Genomic DNA, 18,432 nt, shown 5'->3' on the forward strand with positions numbered 1-18,432 from the left:
ACTCGAAGCCAAAGAAACATTATGGACGAAATCACCAGCATGACTTATGTAATTTCCTTCTGTTATTGTTGATGGGGCGGTCAACACCTTGAACACGCTGATACATACTTGCACCGGTTCTGGCGCTTGGAAGATGGTTTGGGATAACATTTGCAGGAGTACGAGTAATTCTAGGAGTCATTAACAACCCCCCCCCCCCCTTTTACCTATACAATCCCACCTTGTCCCTGAGAAAGAATCGCCAGCATTTTCCCCATCCAAGGTGATGGCAATTTATGAATAGACCTTGGGGAGAGGTGCACTTGAGACGGTGATTTGAGTCACAGGAGGCAATCTGCACCACACGGAAGATTTGCTGGGAGGAGTTGCGGCCAGCAGAGGACAAACGAGCTCGACCCAGAGACCTCATACCTTGCAGTGTGCTATAGCCTGTAGCTTACCTATCAAGACGTACGCACAGTCGAGATGAGATTATCATGTTTTTTTAGCCCATCAAGCAAGACTCGATTGAATTGACAGTGCACTGGCCCGCTAGGTTTCAGAGAGACGAACCTTCGAAAAGGCAAAGGCAACTATTTCGACTCACATTTCCATCCATCGAATCAAGCAGGTGATGTATGCTCAGGTGATCAGATCAAGGGTCTCTGAGATATATTTAGCGGTGGTTGATGCGTCGCCTCTGACGAGGCCATCTGACGGTGGAGGCCGCTGAAGACGCGCTGGTGATGGTGAGGTGAGTCAGAAGCTCTAGTAGCCTGCATACATACGCGTAAACCCCCTTATCCGATTAGGCGAGGTAGCGCACCAGCCACAGTGGCTTTCTGCAGCAGCGCCCAGCGAAACCCAGCGACCCAGTATTATCCATGCCCAACGCCCTGGCAGCTATGAGGCAGTTTATGGTAAGGGTTCGTACGTCAATGCCGCTAGTTGACTGCCTGCACTTGTGACCGCCCGTTGCACTTCAGCTCAACAACTACTCACATTTGTCTCGAAGAGACACACTGCAAACAACTTTGTTGACTACTCTGCTCATCGCATAACTTCTTTGTTCCTCTTGACATCCTGAGAGACCATAGCTGCGTCCGACAGTGACAAGCGAGCTCAAGAGAGGCCCCCTCCCCCGCCCTTGAAACGCTGACAACTTCTCAACACAACCCGTGGAAGACACCACACTTCTGACCCCCAAAACATCGTCAACCTCAGCCACGCTCACTATTGTCGCGACCCGATCGACCCGGTACGCTGTCATCACCAACCATGTCTTCTGGCAGCCTTGCTCAGCCAGGCGGCATTTCTGATCCTGCTCTTATCACGTACGTCCCCATTGCCCCTTGTTGCGCAGACATCACCAGCACCAGCACCACCACCACCACCCAAGAACAGCACAACTGTCACCTCCGACCGGAACGATGGCTTGGCAGAAGTTTCTCGCTGGCAGGAGACAGAGTCCTGCTCCGGCTGAACGGAGATCGAATGTGTCTGAAGAGGATGGGGACCCGTTTGACGAGTCTGAGGGTGACGTTGCGGTTGCGATACCACCACCCCCTGACGAGAAGGACGGCGCCCAACCTCGTCCGTCCACAGGTCGAGACAGCGCATTACCATCACACTCTACCGCTTTTTCAGTCATCAGCAAAGAGGATGCCGTGCAGGATGCGGAGCTAATGCTGTCCAAAATTAGGCTCGTGAACAAGTTGCAGGATGTCTTTACAACTGTGGGTGTCAACAACCCGATCGATCTTCCTCAAATCGTCGTCGTCGGCAGTCAGTCCAGCGGAAAGAGTTCGGTGCTGGAAAATATCGTGGGCAGAGATTTGTACGTCGAGGCTTCCACCTCTCCACCTGACAAGACGGCGTTATTAGGAGTAGGGAGAAGGGAAGAATACTGACAGCACTGTTCTAGCCTACCTCGAGGCTCAGGCATCGTGACCAGACGGCCTCTCGTCCTGCAGCTGATCAACCGCGTTGCCACCGGAGAGACCAATGGTACGAGCGAAGACATCGCGAACAGCACCGACAAGGCTGCGAATGCCGACGAGTGGGGCGAGTTTCTTCACATCCCAGGACAAAAGTTCTACGACTTCAACAAGATACGGGATGAGATCAGCAGAGAGACCGAAGCCAAGGTCGGCCGAAACGCCGGAATCTCTCCCGCTCCTATCAACCTGCGCATATACTCCCCGAACGTCCTCACGCTGACCCTCGTTGATCTGCCTGGCCTGACACGTGTGCCCGTCGGAGACCAGCCGCGCGATATCGAGAGACAGATTAAGGACATGATCCTGAAGTACATTACAAAGTCCAACGCGATTATCCTGGCTGTAACTGCAGCGAATATCGATCTGGCAAACTCGGATGGTCTCAAGCTGGCGCGTGAGGTCGACCCAGAAGGCCAGAGGACAATCGGTGTACTGACAAAGGTGGACTTGATGGACGAGGGCACCGATGTGGTGGACATCTTGGCAGGCCGCATCATTCCCCTGCGGATGGGATACGTGCCTGTTGTGAACCGAGGGCAGAGGGATATCGACAACAAGAAACCCATCAATGCCTCTCTGGAGGCAGAACGTGCATTCTTCGACAACCACAAGGCCTACCGCAACAAGAGCTCGTACTGCGGCACACCATACCTGGCACGCAAGCTCAACCTGATTCTGATGATGCACATCAAGCAGACCCTGCCCGATATCAAGGCCAGGATCGCAAGTTCTCTGCAAAAGTACTCGCAAGAGCTAGAGGGCCTGGGGCCCTCCCTATTGGGCAACAGCGCCAACATTGTTATGAACATCATCATGGAGTTTACGAGCGAGTGGCGGACAGTCCTGGACGGCAACAACAACGAGCTCTCCAGCACCGAGCTCTCGGGAGGAGCGCGTATCAGCTTCGTCTTTCACGAACTCTACTCCAACGGTGTCAAGGCCATCGACCCCTTCGACCAGGTCAAGGACGAGCAGATTCGTACATACCTCTACAACGCCTCGGGCCCGTCCCCGGCACTCTTTGTTGGCACCACCGCCTTTGAGGTGATCGTCAAGCAGCAGATCAAGCGGCTGGAAGAGCCGAGCCTGAAGTGTGTGTCTCTGGTCTACGACGAGCTCGTCCGCATCCTCACGCAGCTGCTCACCAAACAGCTCTACCGGCGCTACCCGACGCTCAAGGAGAAGATGCACGGGACTGTGATCGGTTTTTTCAAGAAGGCCATGGAGCCGACCAACAAGCTGGTCAAGGACCTGGTGGCCATGGAGGTCTGCTACATCAACACCGGACATCCCGATTTCCTGAACGGTCACCGCGCCATGGCCATCGTGAATGAGCGCCACAACCCCAAGCCTGTAGCCGTTGATCCCAAGACAGGCAAGCCTCTGTCGTCGACGCCAGTCCGCGCCGCCAGCCCGAGCCTGACGGACGGCGGCATGAACAACGAAGGCAGCGGTTTCTTTGGCAGCTTCTTCGCAGCCAAGAACAAGAAGAAGGCAGCGGCCATGGAGCCTCCACCACCATCGCTGAAGGCCTCGGGGACGCTGTCCGACCGGGAGGCCATGGAGGTCGAGGTCATAAAACTGCTGATCTCCTCGTACTTTAACATTGTCAAGAGGACCATGATCGATATGGTTCCCAAGGCTATCATGTTGACTCTTGTGCAGTACGTATATCCCTTGTTTCTCGCTGTCGCTGTCTCTGTCTCTCTCTTCCCTACCTATTAATGTTTCATTCTGTGGCTGGCTACGAGACAAAGCCTTTGCTAACCGAGGTTTTCCCCTTTGACAGATTCACAAAGGACACGATGCAGCCTGAGCTTATGGCGAACATGTACCGCCAAACCGAGATGGACGAACTTCTTAAGGAGAGCGATTACACGATTCGCCGAAGGAAAGAGTGCCAGCAGATGGTGGAGTCGTTGTCGCGGGCCTCTGAGATTGTCAGCCAGGTCCAGTAATTCTAGACGCGGAGTTATTATCCCGTCTTACATCTAGCACCCAACAACAACGAAATGAGGAATCGTGGAAGGCCTACAGAATGGCACAAGGCGACCGACCGACCATGACCCCCGACCCGATAAAATCCACATGTCGCGCAAATGCTCACTTCGCAGGAGCGGCAGTAGTCCTACTCCGCGTATGGCCAGGCAGCCGTCAGTGTCAAAAGCCTGATCGCCACGGCGATGACGAATGTGTGGATGAATGGACATAGGATGATGGAACCCTCCCCCCCCCCCCACCCTGTACGATGACAACGACCAGGGGGAGATTGATTGGCTTTGGTATGAGATTTTGGCAAGATGCTTTCTGTTTTTGAGGGGTATCAAGTCTGGATTGCATGTGTAGGTAGACCGGCCTGCTTTTCGTTTCTTCCTTTTCTTTTCTCTTTTTTCTTCTGTGGGACTGCCGTCAGAGGAGGATCAAGCGAAGGGGGACAAGGCGGCTTCTCTTGATTCATGTCTTGCGTCTCCTCTCTCTCGATACCATTATACTGGAGATCCGCAGCCATGAGAATGAAAGACGAAAGATACATCATGCTTATCACGTTCTTCCCTTGTTCTTGTTGCTGTTGTTGATTCGCACTACTAGACATCCGCCGTTGGCGTGCTCTTCGGGAGAAAACTATCAAAGATGTGGCCGCGGGTTCTGGACCGCGACGAGCAGGATACTGTTTAGGTTGGGGAGAGAGAGGGAAATCTCACGGTGTCATCAGTCAGTCTTGGTAACATCGTCTAGCTCGTGCTCCCAAACATGTCATTCACCTACTTCACCTCCTCCACCTTCACCACCACCACCACTACTGCCACCACCTCCTCCTGCAAAACGGATAGACTACTCGTAAGAGCCACTGATAACCAAAGGTTCCAGAACCTGAATCAAATCGTAACTCCCCCTCCCCACCTCCCCCTCTCCTCTGTTCCCTGTCGCGCCCCCCTTAGCCACCGCCATTCTCGGGACCCGGATCCGGTCCAGGCAGCAAACGAAAATGCAGATGCGGGACTAAATTAGCAGGCCAGGAAAAAGAGAGACAGAGAGAGGAAGAAAGAGTCTAAAAGAGAGGGTTGCATGGTCCCGCTCCAACCCTCCTTTACGTTGCGACAGCCCGGCAGCGGCAGAGCCTCAACCAGAGATTGGCTCACCTCCCCTCATTTTTGTTTCCGAAGGTGTGTGTGTGTGTGTGTGTGTGTGTGTGTGTGTGTGTGTGTCTCACACTCGGCAAGGAAAAAAAAAAGAAAAAAAAAAGAGAGAGAGACAATCCAGCAAAAGAAGCAAATGGTGGCAGGACGGGAAGAGAAAGGAGGAAGAAGAAAAAGGGAAAGAACAGGCGACCTCTTTGGCGAGCCGCGGGAGGTTAAGTAGGGCGGGGAACCCACGGCATGGTTTGATGTTTGATGTTTTTCTTTTATTGGGCGAGATGGATGAAACAAGAGGTGCAGATGGGTATGGATGGGATGCATGAGAGGAGATGGGCAATTCGTTACATACCGCCTCTCTGCGCAGGGAGAACCCTCTCTCTCTCTCTCTCTCTTTTCTCGCACGCAATACACACGCACTCTCTCTCTCTCTCTTTTCTCTCCTCATCTCTTCTTCACCCATGTTCGCTGTCCAGTTCTCCTTCTTGTCTCTCTTCTCTCCCATGGCCCCCCTCCTCCTCTACGCCCTCCCTACCCCTCTTCATAGATCCCGTTGCTCGTGCCAGGGAAGGAGAAGAAAAGAAAAAAGGGTCTCGTCTTCTTCTTCCTTCCGCACTGGAGACAGGACAAGACAGGGGGGGGGGACAAGTGGACTGCATGATCTCGATAGTTCTGACGTGCGATAGTTGGGGCCCAAGTGGTCTTGGAGCGGGAAGATGAACAAATCATACTCGAAACCGTTGGAAAGACATGCCGCGGTTGTGATTGGGTCTCTTGTTTCCCCTCCCCCTTTCCTCTTTTTCTTTCCGGGGTGTGGTTTCACCGAGGCGATGGGATTTAATCATCTGGCGACTTGTTCTTCTTTCTTTTTACTTTTTTTTTAGGAAAGTGGAAGGGATTTTTTTTTGTTTTTGGAGGGGGAGGAAGAAAAAAAAAAGGGGGGGGGGGGTTGTCTACGTATGTGCAGTGGATATAGTTGCGGTGTGTAGAGTAGGTGTGTTGTTGCTTCTTCCTTTCCTTGCACGGACGGATGTTTATGTGACTGAGGGAGTAGACGGATGTGATAGTGACTCTTCCTTAATTTTTTTCCATCTCCTTAATTTTTTTCAGTTTTTTTCTTTCCGTGCGCTCTCATTTGTTTTTGCTTTTCCCGTTTCCCTCCCCTCCCCCCCCCCCCTCCCGTTCCCCTTCTCCCCTCTCGTATCTATGTATAGCTCTTGAGCCCATGTCCAAGCTCGCCTTCTTCCCCAAGGGTCGGGTAGGAAGATATGTGACCCATATTGATCGCCCATCTGTCTCTGTTTCTGTCTCTGTCGCTTTCCTCGTATTTCTCTCTCTCTCTTCCCCATCTCATCTTCTTCTCTGTTGGCACCTGTCTTCTCTCCCTCCTCCACACACCCTCCAAAGCCAGACGACTACTTGTTCTTGATTCTGTCAAACCCAACAAAACAAGTGAGACACCCGCTGTCCTTGGAGTGCGATCAATCAATATATATCTCCTCATCCTCTTCGTTGCCTACCGCCATGTCTGCCTCACCACGGGGCTTCTCCTTCTATGCGACCTGCGAGTCACGAAGCAGACCACCCTCTCCACGACCACCAAAGCCTCCTCCACCGAGCCCGGCTGGGTACAAAAACAAGTAATGAAACAAGCAACAATAACTTTGTGCCCGAGATTTCCAAGGCTGTCGGTTATTATGATATGAGAAACAAAAGAAAAAAAAGAACTAGGTAGGCGCTGACAAGGGTTCTCCTCAGGAGGATTACTTGGTATTGTGTTTTGTTTTTGTCGAACGTCATGGCTGACACCTTGGCCCTCTCTTCGTAGACGATGAATAGAGCCGACCGGATCCAGAAAAACTTGGTGGGGATGAAGGAAGGAGGAGAGAGAGGAGGGGTGGACTTCAAGGACATACAATGGCAGCTTGAATAAGAGGTTGGCGTGTAGTAGATAAGGAGGGGGTGGAAGAAAAGGAGATGATGACATTGCTCGATAGAAACACCTCACATAAACAATGGCACAAGACTGCGCTCCCATGAAGCATAGAAAAAAGAAACAGAGCCCTACATCTTGGACCGGCCCTGCTGTAGTAGCACCAAGCCGCCGTTCTCGTCCACATCAAAGTGCCGCCCTTTCTCCCACCCGAGCCAGCTCTTCAGTGTCTCGTCTCCTCCGTCTCCAGGCACCATGAGCCTCCCTTCGTAACCATCGCCTTCGACACCGGGTCCTTGACCGCGACTCGGCCCGTGGTCAGTACTACCACCTGTGCTACCGCTCGAGCCCTTCCCGCCGGTATCAACAGCCAGACACGGCGTCTCCCGCAGCGTGACAGCAGGCCTCTGGTCGCCCTCCCGCGCCTGTCTGTGCGCCTCGAGCTCGCTGTACTCCAGCACCGGCGTGCAGCAGGCATCGGTCCCGTCAAATACTTGTTCCCAGTCGGCACGGTCTCTGCGCCTAAACACCTCCTCAAAGGCCCGTCGCATCTCGTCCCAGCATCCACGATCCATCTGTCTCGACTCCCAGCCCTGGCCCTCCAGCTGCAGGCCGCGCACCAGCGCCGCGTAGAACTGTGGCTCCAGCGCCCCGACAGCCATGAACTTGCCGTCGCGCGTCTCGTACGTGTCGTAGAACGGGCACCCGCTGTCGAGCAGGTTCGTCCCGCGCGGCCCGTCGCCGGCGGGTGTTTTCTTGGCGAGCCGCGGAAAGGTCGCCAGGTAGCTCGCGCCGTCGACCATGTTGGCCTCCACCACCTGGCCCTTGCCTGTCTTCGCCCTCGCTAGCAGGGCCAGCAGAATGCCCTGGAACAGCGTCGCGCCTCCGCCGGCAAAGTCTCCCAGTATGTTGATGGGCGGCGTGGGTTTCTGGTCCTTGCGCCCGAGCAGGCCCAGCACGCCTGACACGGCGAGGTAGTTGATGTCGTGGCCCGCCATGTCCTTGTACCGGCCGTCACGGCGGAAGCCCGTCATGCGCGCGTAGAGGAGCCCTGGGTTCGTCTGCAGGAGCACTTCGGGGCCGAGGCCGAGCTTTTCCATAACGCCGGGCCGAAAGGACTCGATGAGAACGTCGGCCTCACGCGCGAGACGGAGGACGAGAGCGCGGCCTGCGGGGGACTTGAGGTTGATGGCGATGGAGGTCTTGTGACGCGTAAGGCCGTCAGGGGTGGGAGACGGGGAGGGGCGGTCGATGCGGAGTACGGAGGCGCCTGCATCGGCGAGGAGGAGGCCGGCAAAGGGGCCTGGTCAGAGGGTGAAATGGAGCCGTGTCAGCCAGCGTTGCCATGTGGGCGGGGGAGGGCAGAGGCGTAGATTGATCTTTACACACCTGGAGCTAGACCTGCGAACTCAAGGACCTTGAGGCCCGCCAGCGGCGGTGCACCGACCATGGTGGACAAGAGCTGAATATAGCGAATTGTCGACTTCTGCTGCGTCAAGGCCTACAGCAAACACGTTGCAAGGCGGCGCAGTGAAGCGAGGTTCTCAAGCCAAAGGTGGAATGACTAGGAAATCATGCCAGGCTAGGCCGGCTTGATCAGAGAGCCAGCAAGTCCGACGAGTTGGTCGGGTGTTTCTTTCTTCATCTTCTGTTGATTTCCAAGGGGGAAGAAGGTTGCCAGTTGGAAGAGCATGAGGAAAAAGGCTGGAGAAATCCGGGGCGCGTCAGGTTCAGGGACCACGCCCGGACCCCGCAAAGATCATCCCCGCCATGATTTGACCGATGAGCCGAGGTTCCGGGCCCGGACAAGACCCCTTGCTTATATGCCGCCCAACCGCTTCTGTTTTCGAGATCGGTACTTTCTTTTTCCTTTTACCTTTCTTCTGCTTCATTTTTACGGATCCCTCCTGTCAAGATGTAGTAGGGAGCAATGAGGGCATGACGACGACCTTGGGCCTCCGTGGTGGCGATCATCAGGCTTTGGCCTTCGCGTCTAGCAGGTTCCTCATCGTGCTGTACATTAGGTCCGAGATGCCTCTCCATTCCTTGTCGCTGAGGTGTTGCAGCACCCCGAGCCTGTAGTTCTGCCACACGAGCTCCAGCCCGCCCTGCCTCGCAAGCTGGCCGAGGCTCCTCTGCGTGATGGGACCTGCATGTCTCGCCCTCAGCTCGACGTCTTCGTCCTCCTGCTCCTCTAGCTGGCGCACGTGGTCCATGGCCTGCAGGCACAGCAGCGGCGAGTAGCTCATGGTGAAGAGCGCCTCCAGGGCCATGTCGCCGCTTCCGCTGTCGGTCAGGGAGGCCACGTAGGGGCGGAGCGCGGCGATGACTCCGTCCCCGACCATGCACCCTCTCGCGTGCGCGTCGCTTCTCACAAAGGCTTTTCCTCGCCACAGACAGTTGCAGATGTCCATGAGGAAGCCGTTGAAGGTGTTCACCTGCACCTTGTCGTAGGGCGGGCCGAGCTTCTTGGCTGCATTGGACATGTACACTGCGCACGCCTGCTTGTACGCCGTGAGGATGGTGCACAGACGAGACACTGTCGCCAGGCACGTGCTGAACTGGAGGGTGTAGACGAGAAGCACGGGTGGGATAGTGATTTGTATGCTGCGCAGGACATGTGACCTGGAGTAGATGGACGCGACTCGCTCGTAGAAGTCGAGAATCTTGAGCAACGTATATTCGGTGGGGGAGGTCTGCAGGAGGGTCAGGCTGAGCTGGTTCGCCTGCTCAGTGATGGTCGCGAGGCAAGAGGAAGTATGTGGAGGAACGGCGTCGCTGGAGAGAAGTGTGGCGCCCCAGCGGCGGATAAGCTTGGTGTACAACTCGAGGAGGTCTAGCTGTGCCTCCGCAGAACCGTCGAGCGACGACTGAAGTGCTGCCACGAATGCAGACAGATCTGCCCATTTCGTCAGTCTCGCCCACGCTCCGGTCACCATGCCCTTGAAGTGTCATTCACCTTTTGAATCCATGATGGGGGCATATGCGAGCACATCATAAATCTGTGTGCCGCCGCCTTGTCGAAGGTGCAGCCTGTTCCCGACCAATTTTACGAGCCCATGGAAGAAGGGAGATATATCCTGCGTAATAGGAAGGACTTGTCATCAGCGCCTTTTCCTAGATCTCATGTATAAGCTGGAGAGGGATTCCCACCTTGGTTGCTTGCGCGTACTCGCGAATGACTTTCAATGTGTGTATTAGGGCATCTTCGTCTGCATCCCCGCTCACGATCTCCGAGATCTGCATGTTCATCCATACCCAGGCGCGCTTCCAGTCCTTGTCAGGCCTCAGCAACATAAATTTCTGCAGAAGAGGGTCGATCAGGACGGCGGCGAGGTGGTCTGGCAGCTCGACCTTCTCAACATTGAGCGCGAGGCTCTCAGCGCTGTCGATTTCTTCCAAGGTCACTGATTTCTCGTGTGCGTTGGACGTCTGCACACCGGGAACAGCGGCTGCTGCCCTTGCCCCTTTGGTTCCAGCCAGGTGATGCTGGACTGTCTTGAAACCATCTCGGGGACTTGAAGCGCTGGTCTGCTGCTGCATCTCGCGGTGCATCCTCTGGATCACAGACAGCCTGTCCTTCCACTCCGGGTCCGGGAGCTTGAACGTGCTTCCCTTGCCTGGGCTATCGACGATGATCTCGGGGTAGTAGTTTCTATAGACACGGAGCAGGCCCTGCAAGTGACGATCATTGGCATTCTGGCGGGTGAGGTTCAACAACGCCTGGATCCTGTGGTGCTGCACGTGCTTCCGCCTCGTGATGATGGCCAGGATGTGGAACAGCTGTGGTCTGGTGGCGGAGACGTCCAACAGGCTGAAGAGCACGCCGTACGCCCGGGCGAGCACACCCTGCGCTCTTGCATCCAGCACGTAGTAGACCTGGATGACCCACTGCAGAAGTGAGCTCTGCAGCGCAAGAGACGGTTTCAGCTCGCCCAGGCCGAGAGACCCGATGATCCTGAGCACGACATCCTCCGAGACTGCTGCGACGGGGTAGAGGTTCCTGATGATACTGTTGAGGCTCGCCTGGTCCAGGTAGCTTCGTGAGATGACGAGGTCAACGAGCTGAACCAGCTCCTCGGGCAGAACGCCTTGGTTGTAGGCGACCGAGGTGAGCTCGACCACCTTGGGCCTGACATCAGTAGCGCGGTTCTTGGCGGTGACTTTGGAGGCTGCAACAAGTCGTCAGAGATGCGGCAGACGAGGCAATTCTGCTTTTGAAAAATTGGAACAGGAAAAGAAAAAGGGCAGAGCTGAAAATAATACTTGCCTTGGACAACAACATCAATCAAGGATTGTGTTCTGGTTTTGAATACGTCTTCCATCTCATCATTGAATTTGATGGACCTGTCTTTTTATGGAAGAAAAGAATAAAAAAGCATAAGGGATGACCGATCCCCTCGTCAAAAGATAAAAGGTTCAATTTGTCGTTCCTACTGATGTTGCTGATTATTTACTTCAACGACGCGCTGAGGTTTGGATATGCATTTGACGCGTTTCGGGGATATGTGCGCAGGGAATCAGTGTAGAGGTAATAGGAACCAGTCAAGTGTCTGCCGGTTTCCAGAAAGAAAGTAGTGGAATATAGGTAGAAGATTATCACTGGGATTTCAACCGAGTCGGTTGTGTAGTGTAATGGTTATCACTCTGGATTCTGACGATTAAAACACGTCCTTTCCAGCAATCTGAGTTCGATTCTCAGCACGACCTTCTTTTTGTTTTTCCCTCACATGTGTCTTGTATATTCTTATTCTTAATTTATCGTTGGATTTGCTTTTGTAAATTTTATGAATCAAACCACTTTGTCTTTTTAAGAGCCCGCGTATGGTTCTGGATTGACTGTGACATTGCTGCCATAAAGCAGCATGCCCTTGTATCTGTATCTGTGAGAGTACTGCAGGATCTACTACTGCTATTACGTAGCCCGCCATTGTCAGCTTCTGGTATGGCATTGCTTCACTGCCCCTCTTGAGCCCCTCAGTCCCCCCACATCAGCCAGGGACTGCACTGACCACCTCGTAGGCTGGCAGTTAGTTGTAGTAGCCTAGCAGCCTAGCAACCAAGCAGCAACAAGCTGCTGCGAGGTCCATCAACTTTCGTTTACTTTCCAACGCCGGCCTGGAAATTTCACAGAGCTGCCCTCGATCAACCTTCCCAACCCGCACGAAACCAAATCTCCTCCCATTCCGACTACCGCAGCTGCATTTCGGATCGTCGTTGGTCTTGATAGAGTTTTTTTCTACACAAGTCAACATGGCAGCAGAGATCCAGAACATCGCCCAGCTGCTGGATGCAACCCTGGATCCGCAGCAGCACCGCAAAGCCGAGAACCTCCTCAAGCAGGAGGAGAAGAAACCCCAGTACTCCCTCCAGCTCCTCAAGATCGTCGCCGAGCAGAGTCTTCCCGTCAAGACTCGTCTCGCCGCTGCGCTCGCCTTCAAGAACTTTGTTCGCCTGAACTATGTGAACGAAGATGGAGAACACAAGCTGCCCGCAGGAGAGGTTGCAACCATCAAGCAGGAGCTTGTGGGCCTCATGATCACATCGCCCCCGAACATCCAGAGTCAGCTCGGCGAGGCTATCAGCGTCATTGCCGACTCAGACTTCTGGACGCGGTGGGATACCTTGATACAGGTATGTGCGATCCTTTTTTTTTTTCGTCTTAATATCTTAATAAATGCGCCGACTAACCCTCATGTGCTGTGCAGGACCTCGTCAGCCGGATCTCGCCCACCGATTACAAGGTTAACAACGGAGTTTTGGAGGTCGCACACTCTATCTTCGTGCGCTGGCGACCGCTTTTTCAGTCCAACGAGCTGTATGCCGAAGTCAACCACGTCGTGCAGCACTTTGGCCCGGCGTACGGTGAGCTGCTGCGCATCACGGACCAACAGATAGACGCGAACAAGGACAATACCGCACCGTTGCAGGGCTGGTTCGAGACCATGAGCTTGATGGTCAGGATACTCTACGATCTCACATGCCATGATCTGCCCCCTACGATCGAAGGCAACCTGCCGTACATATTTGGCCTCCTCGACAAGTACTTGTCGTACACAAACCCCATATTCGCCGGCGACGAGGACGAGGCAACAGCGCTGGAGCATGTCAAGGCAGACATATGCGAAGCCCTGACGCTCTTCTCAACCAAGTACGACGAAGACTTCACCCCCTACTGCGAGCGATTCATAACCTCTGTGTGGAACCTCCTGTCGACCATTGGCCCCGAAAAGAAGTACGACCTCCTGGTGAGCAAGGCCTTACAATTTCTGACCGCCGTCGCCGGGTCCAAGCATGCGGCCGCCTTCAACGACGAGAACATCCTGGGCCAGATTGTGGAGAAGGTGATTCTGCCCAACGTCACCCTCCGCGAGTCAGACATCGAGATGTTCGAAGACGAGCCCATCGAGTTCATCCGAAGAGACCTCGAGGGATCGGATACGGACTCTAGGCGACGCGCCGCTACCGATTTCTTGCGGAAGCTGCTGGAGAGATTTGAGCTTCTCGTCACGAGCGTCGTCTTCAAGTACATCGACCACTATCTGACGCAGGGGCAGAAGGACTGGAAGGCCAAGGACACGGCCGTGTACCTGTACCTGGCCATTGCTGCCAAGGGTGCCGTTACGACGGCGCAGGGTGTCAAGACGGTCAACCCTCACGTCAATGTCGTCGAGTTCTTCCAGAGCCACATCGCCTCTGATCTTTTGAACGATGCCGGGGTCGAGCCCATCTCCAAGGTCGACGCCATCAAATACCTTCACAACTTCCGCAGCCAACTGACTAGGGAGCAATGGCAAGCCGCATTCCAGCCCCTCATCAAGAATATGGCCTCGGACAATTATGTTGTATACACATATGCTGCAATCGCGGTGGAACGGGTCCTGTTCTTGACGAATGACCAGGGCGAGCACACATTCTCGAGGGCGGATATCGAGCCACTGGCAAAGGACCTCCTCGACCACCTGTTCCACCTTGTTGAGAAGGACAAGGCCCCAGCCAAGATGCAGGAGAATGAGTTCTTGATGCGCTGCATCATGAGAGTCCTGATCGTGATCAACCAGGGAATACAACCCATCTTAGATGGCGTCTTGAATCATCTCATCAACATTGTTGGTGTCATCAAGGCTAACCCCAGCAATCCTCGATTCTACTACTACCTGTTCGAGGCCATGGGAGCCCTGGTCCGGTTTTCCAGCCCCTCACAAGAAGCTATGCTGCACGAGCGCCTGTGGGAACCATTCTCGTACATCCTCAACCAGGACATCTCGGGTAAGACAAAACCATTTCAAGCAGCCGTGGTGTGGATTTTCAAAACTGACCGTAATAGAATTTGTCCCCTATGTCTTCCAGATCTTCGCCGCCCTGCTCGAAGCTACTCCATCGAACGAATTGCCTGCCAACTACAGCACGCTCCTACCTTATATCCTTGCGCCCGCCGTATGGGAGACGAGGGGCAACGTGCCCGGTTGCGCCCGATTCTTGGCGGCTATGGTGCCCAAGTCCAAGCGGGTGATTTTGGAGAACAGACAGCTAGAGCAGGTTCTGGGTGTTTTCCAGGGATTGTTGAATGTGAAGAAGACGGAGCAGAACGCCTTCGACATTCTCGAGTCAGTCATAGCAGCATTCGATGGGTGAGTAAATTTTCCCTTGGCGGTAGATGTCTCTCCATTGTATCCTGAAGCTAATGTATATCGCTGGCAGGACGACGCTGGGCGCGTATTTCCCGACCATCTTACAGCTCACGCTTGCCAAGCTGCAGGCGCAACCGTCGGATTCATACAAGCAGCGATTTGTCCGCTTCTATCATCTAGTTTCAGCGCGGACGGAGCACGGATTGGGTGCTGACTTCTTCATCAAACATGTCGAGGCCTTGCAAGCCAAGATGTTCCCGGCCATCTACCAGAGCATCATCCTCAAGACGACCGGCTCGTTAGCCCGCCCCGTCGACAGGAAGATTGGCGTCATCTCATACACCAAGACGCTCTGCGACTCGAAAGAGTTTGCAATCACCTACGGCAACAAGGGCTGGGGCTGGACAGCCAATGCACTGCTGGATCTTCTCAAGAACCCACCCAAGGTGGCGGTCGGATTCGGCGATGAGATCATCACGGAAGCAGACGTGGACGACATCGGGTTCGGTCTCGGCTACACCCCCCTGAACACATGCAAGCGCGGCCCACGTGATGACTTTCCTGAGCTCACCGACGTTCAGGTCTGGGTCAGCGAGTACATGAAGAAGACCAACGCACAGGCCAACGGCATGCTTCTGCAGTTTGTCCAGCAGAGAGTATCACCTGAGGGCCAGCAGGCCTTGGCTCCTTATCTGCAGTAGAGACACCAATACTCGAATGTACATGCTTTGATGATCTTGACCATCTCAAGACAACCACATGAGACGAAAACAAAAATCATTGATGCGAGAAGGTCGACGGACTACATGGCGGGCAGAATGGCGTTGGGAAGGACCAAAATGATTCGGTGGTAGGGAGACAATGACAGCTGCAAGGCACTGAATTAAATGTGTAGTAGGTGCATCTCTCCCTTGGTTAGCACTTTTGAACTATGCGTCCGACTTGGTTTTTTTTTTTATTTCTTCTTTTTTTCTTATCATGGTCTTCACATAGAATAGCATACCCCCGATATCGAGGTCGGAATGTCAAATTAGTTACAGTGAGTGCGTTGGTTGGTGTCTCAGGAGTGGCGAATCCTACGCCGTATTTGTTCCGCGGGTCCGCATCATCCTTCCTCAGAGTACCGCCTTACTCTCACACGAGAAGGACGCAGTCCTGGTGCGTATCCACATCTCTCTCTGTGTGTCTCTTCCCATAGACCGGAACGTTGTGGGGCTACGAAGAAGTATATTTTGAACAAAAGGCCAATGAATCAGATGCCAAGTTGAGCCCTGTGGGCCCCCCATCCCCTACCCACAGTCTGTAACTAGCCAGCCCCACGATCTATCAGCGAAGCGCGCTCGCGGCCGTCTTGCTCAGAGGAGAGATTGCAAAAGACAAAGACATTAGGCATGATGATGTTGAGACTTGATCTTGGGGGTGCGTCAAACGTGATCCTGACATATTGAGCCTCAACACGGCGGCACAGCACGGCAACAATTTGTGGCCCAGCAACAAACAACAACAAGGGGCGCCTCGAGGTCAGCCGCGTGCTCGACAATCTGGAGTGGGCGATCTCTAACCAGAGGATTGACTTAGCGCTTAGCGAACGACAGACCAATGCCCTCTTAGGAGGCTGATACCACCTATAACATCATCATAACAGGGATCCAAATCCTCCGCATTACCAGACACCCAGCAGTGACAGTCTTTTACTAACAGATCACCCGTTTTTAATTGCTACTTATCTGCAGGGGCATTTACGTAGCACAGCTGAATGGTTGTCCGACATGGGGTCGAAACCCATAGATGGCCAGCATGGTAGTGTACGCTCTGTCGTCTCGTGGGTCCGCGAAGGAAGTGCCCTGATCGAAGAGAGGGGGGGGGGGGCCGCCTTTGGATGTTCACACCTCCACAAGCTCTTTGTATTTTTCCCTCCTTTCCTACTCTCTTCATTCGAATTTTGGGTCTCTATTTGGCCTGCTCCTCTGACGTCCTTCGTGATCGTGCTCATCACTGGAGGGCGCGCGGTATCTTTACGATATGGAGTTGTTCCTTATGTTGGGTGTGTGCTTGGGCTCAGCTCTTGCAAGAGAGGAGACAACAGCAGCCTCTCTAAGTGCACGTCAGGCCGACGGCGCTGTGTCGGACACATATTTCATGAGACGAGGCTACCACTCATGTAAGTAAACTCATCAGTCAATTAGGTCTCTCTCCGTCCATACAAGGCCGTCCTTCCTCGCTGACCAGTTATTTCTTTTTTTTCCCCCACCACCACAATAGCCGCTGTACTGGGCAGTAAGGTTTACATTGATGGCGGCACATTCTCCTACTCGAGCGGCGACGGCGTGCAGTACCAATACTCAGATACACTGCTTTATATCGACATAAGTAATGACTTCACCCCGACCTCTGCCTCGATCATGTCTATAGAAAAACCATCGGGCGTGCCAAATCTAGTCTACGGCGGATCCTGGGTCAACGATGGGCTTATGTACACGGGCTTCGCAGGCCGGTACCCGCCAGTGGGCGACGAGGCCTGGCAGGACTCGGGCCTCTGGTCGTTTGAGCCCAGCGGCGACGGGTCGACGGGCACGTGGACGAACCTGAACGACACAGCAGCGTCCTATTTCACGACCGGGTCGCGGGCCTACCTGGGCTCCGTGGCGAGCGGCAACGGCACAGGATATTTTCTGGGCGGGAACATGGACTACAGCGCCAACGAGACGTACGTGCCCATCAGCGGCCTCCTGAGCTACGACTTTGGCACCAACACGGTGACCAACACGACGGTGACGGGCATCTCGATGGAGGGGTGGGCGAGCTACGCACAGATGCTCTACGTGCCCAACTTTGGCCCGTCGGGCGTGGTCATCTCGGCAGGCGGGTTCCGCGACGACCCAGACGACGAGTACATGGAGAGCCTCTCGACGATCCAGATCCTGGACCCCTCGACGGGGACGTGGTACGAGCAGGCCACGACGGGCGCGGCGCCGCAGACGCGCAAGGAGTTCTGCATGACGGGGGCGCCCAGCTCCAACGAGACGTACGAGATTGTCGTCTACGCCGGGTGGAACGGCACGCTGGGCGACGACGCCATCCCCTGGGACGACCTGTACGTGCTGTCGCTGCCCTCGTTCCACTGGTTCCAGGCCTCGTACGACGCCCTGCACCCACGCCACGGCCTGACGTGCGAGCACATCGGCGGCGGCCAGGTCCTGGCCATCGGCGGCGTCGACACCACCCAGCTGTACAGCCCGGACTACTACCTGGGGCCCTACAGGACCCAGGACACCCACCCGCAGGGCCTGGCCGTCTTCGACCTCAACTCCATGAGCTGGACCGACGCCTTCGACAGCAACAAGACCGTCTATGTCCAGTCCAGCACCGTCCAGGCCTACTACGCCGGCAACAGCCGCACTGCCGACTTTACGAGCTCGGCGCTCGAGCAGGTGTTTAGCGTGCAGAACTTCACCGCCGCCGCGACCGCGACATCGTCTGGGGATAGCAGCAGCAGCAGCTCGGGTGCGTCGTCGTCAGGTGCTGCGGGCAACACTGCCGGGAGCAGCAGCAGCAGCAGCAGCAGCTCCTCGTCCTCCTCGGCGGGCGCTATCGCCGGTGGTGTGGTCGGGGGTGTGGCTGCTGCGGCGATTGTCGCGGCGTCTGTGTTCTATTTCCTGCGTAGGAAGCGGAGGAGCGACGTTAGCGCTAGGAAGAAGGACGAGCTGGAGCAGTCCGGCGGGTCCCCACAGCCCGGGTCCGACATGGACGCCTAT

General features: G+C 54.9%; 6 protein-coding genes and 1 non-coding gene across 7 annotated transcripts; 5 read left to right on the plus strand and 2 right to left on the minus strand.

Moving 5' to 3' along the window:
* Positions 1 to 1,001: 1,001 nt before the first annotated feature.
* M406DRAFT_344538 (uncharacterized protein) lies at positions 1,002 to 3,937 on the plus strand (the record flags this gene model as incomplete). Its single annotated transcript, XM_040921988.1, has 4 exons — positions 1,002 to 1,313; positions 1,682 to 1,816; positions 1,904 to 3,643; positions 3,769 to 3,937. Exons 1-4 carry the CDS (start codon positions 1,258 to 1,260, stop codon positions 3,935 to 3,937), a joined length of 2,100 nt encoding a protein of 699 aa, XP_040782195.1. The 5' UTR covers positions 1,002 to 1,257.
* Positions 3,920 to 4,524, plus strand: M406DRAFT_101161 (uncharacterized protein). The gene has a single exon (XM_040914948.1). It carries the CDS (start codon positions 4,018 to 4,020, stop codon positions 4,189 to 4,191), a length of 174 nt encoding a protein of 57 aa, XP_040782196.1. The 5' UTR covers positions 3,920 to 4,017; the 3' UTR covers positions 4,192 to 4,524.
* Positions 4,525 to 7,177: 2,653 nt separating this feature from the next.
* Positions 7,178 to 8,496, minus strand: M406DRAFT_59954 (uncharacterized protein; the record flags this gene model as incomplete). Its single annotated transcript, XM_040924662.1, has 3 exons — positions 7,178 to 7,198; positions 7,232 to 8,349; positions 8,436 to 8,496. The coding sequence occupies 3 exons, from the start codon at positions 8,494 to 8,496 to the stop codon at positions 7,178 to 7,180; spliced, it is 1,200 nt and encodes a 399-aa protein (XP_040782197.1).
* Positions 8,497 to 9,019: 523 nt separating this feature from the next.
* Positions 9,020 to 11,331, minus strand: M406DRAFT_336721 (Mis6-domain-containing protein; the record flags this gene model as incomplete). The annotated part of the gene is made up of 4 exons (XM_040921177.1): positions 9,020 to 9,945; positions 10,006 to 10,126; positions 10,200 to 11,218; positions 11,313 to 11,331. 4 exons carry the CDS (start codon positions 11,329 to 11,331, stop codon positions 9,020 to 9,022), a joined length of 2,085 nt encoding a protein of 694 aa, XP_040782198.1.
* Positions 11,332 to 11,667: 336 nt separating this feature from the next.
* Positions 11,668 to 11,756, plus strand: M406DRAFT_t19. Its single transcript has one exon. It is a non-coding gene; the product is annotated as a tRNA-Gln (tRNA).
* Positions 11,757 to 12,214: 458 nt separating this feature from the next.
* M406DRAFT_272633 (Cse1-domain-containing protein) lies at positions 12,215 to 15,575 on the plus strand. The gene is made up of 4 exons (XM_040918154.1): positions 12,215 to 12,680; positions 12,755 to 14,315; positions 14,374 to 14,677; positions 14,748 to 15,575. The coding sequence occupies exons 1-4, from the start codon at positions 12,300 to 12,302 to the stop codon at positions 15,376 to 15,378; spliced, it is 2,877 nt and encodes a 958-aa protein (XP_040782199.1). The 5' UTR covers positions 12,215 to 12,299; the 3' UTR covers positions 15,379 to 15,575.
* A 1,205-nt stretch (positions 15,576 to 16,780) lies between these two features.
* M406DRAFT_237595 (uncharacterized protein) lies at positions 16,781 to 18,351 on the plus strand (the record flags this gene model as incomplete). Its single annotated transcript, XM_040916064.1, has 3 exons — positions 16,781 to 16,838; positions 16,940 to 18,152; positions 18,234 to 18,351. Coding segments are annotated over 3 exons (1,389 nt in total), but the record flags the coding sequence as incomplete, so codon positions are not given.
* Positions 18,352 to 18,432: the final 81 nt, after the last annotated feature.

This window comes from Cryphonectria parasitica (assembly GCF_011745365.1).
Source record: "Cryphonectria parasitica EP155 unplaced genomic scaffold M406scaffold_1, whole genome shotgun sequence".
Taxonomy (NCBI): Eukaryota; Fungi; Ascomycota; class Sordariomycetes; order Diaporthales; family Cryphonectriaceae; genus Cryphonectria; species Cryphonectria parasitica.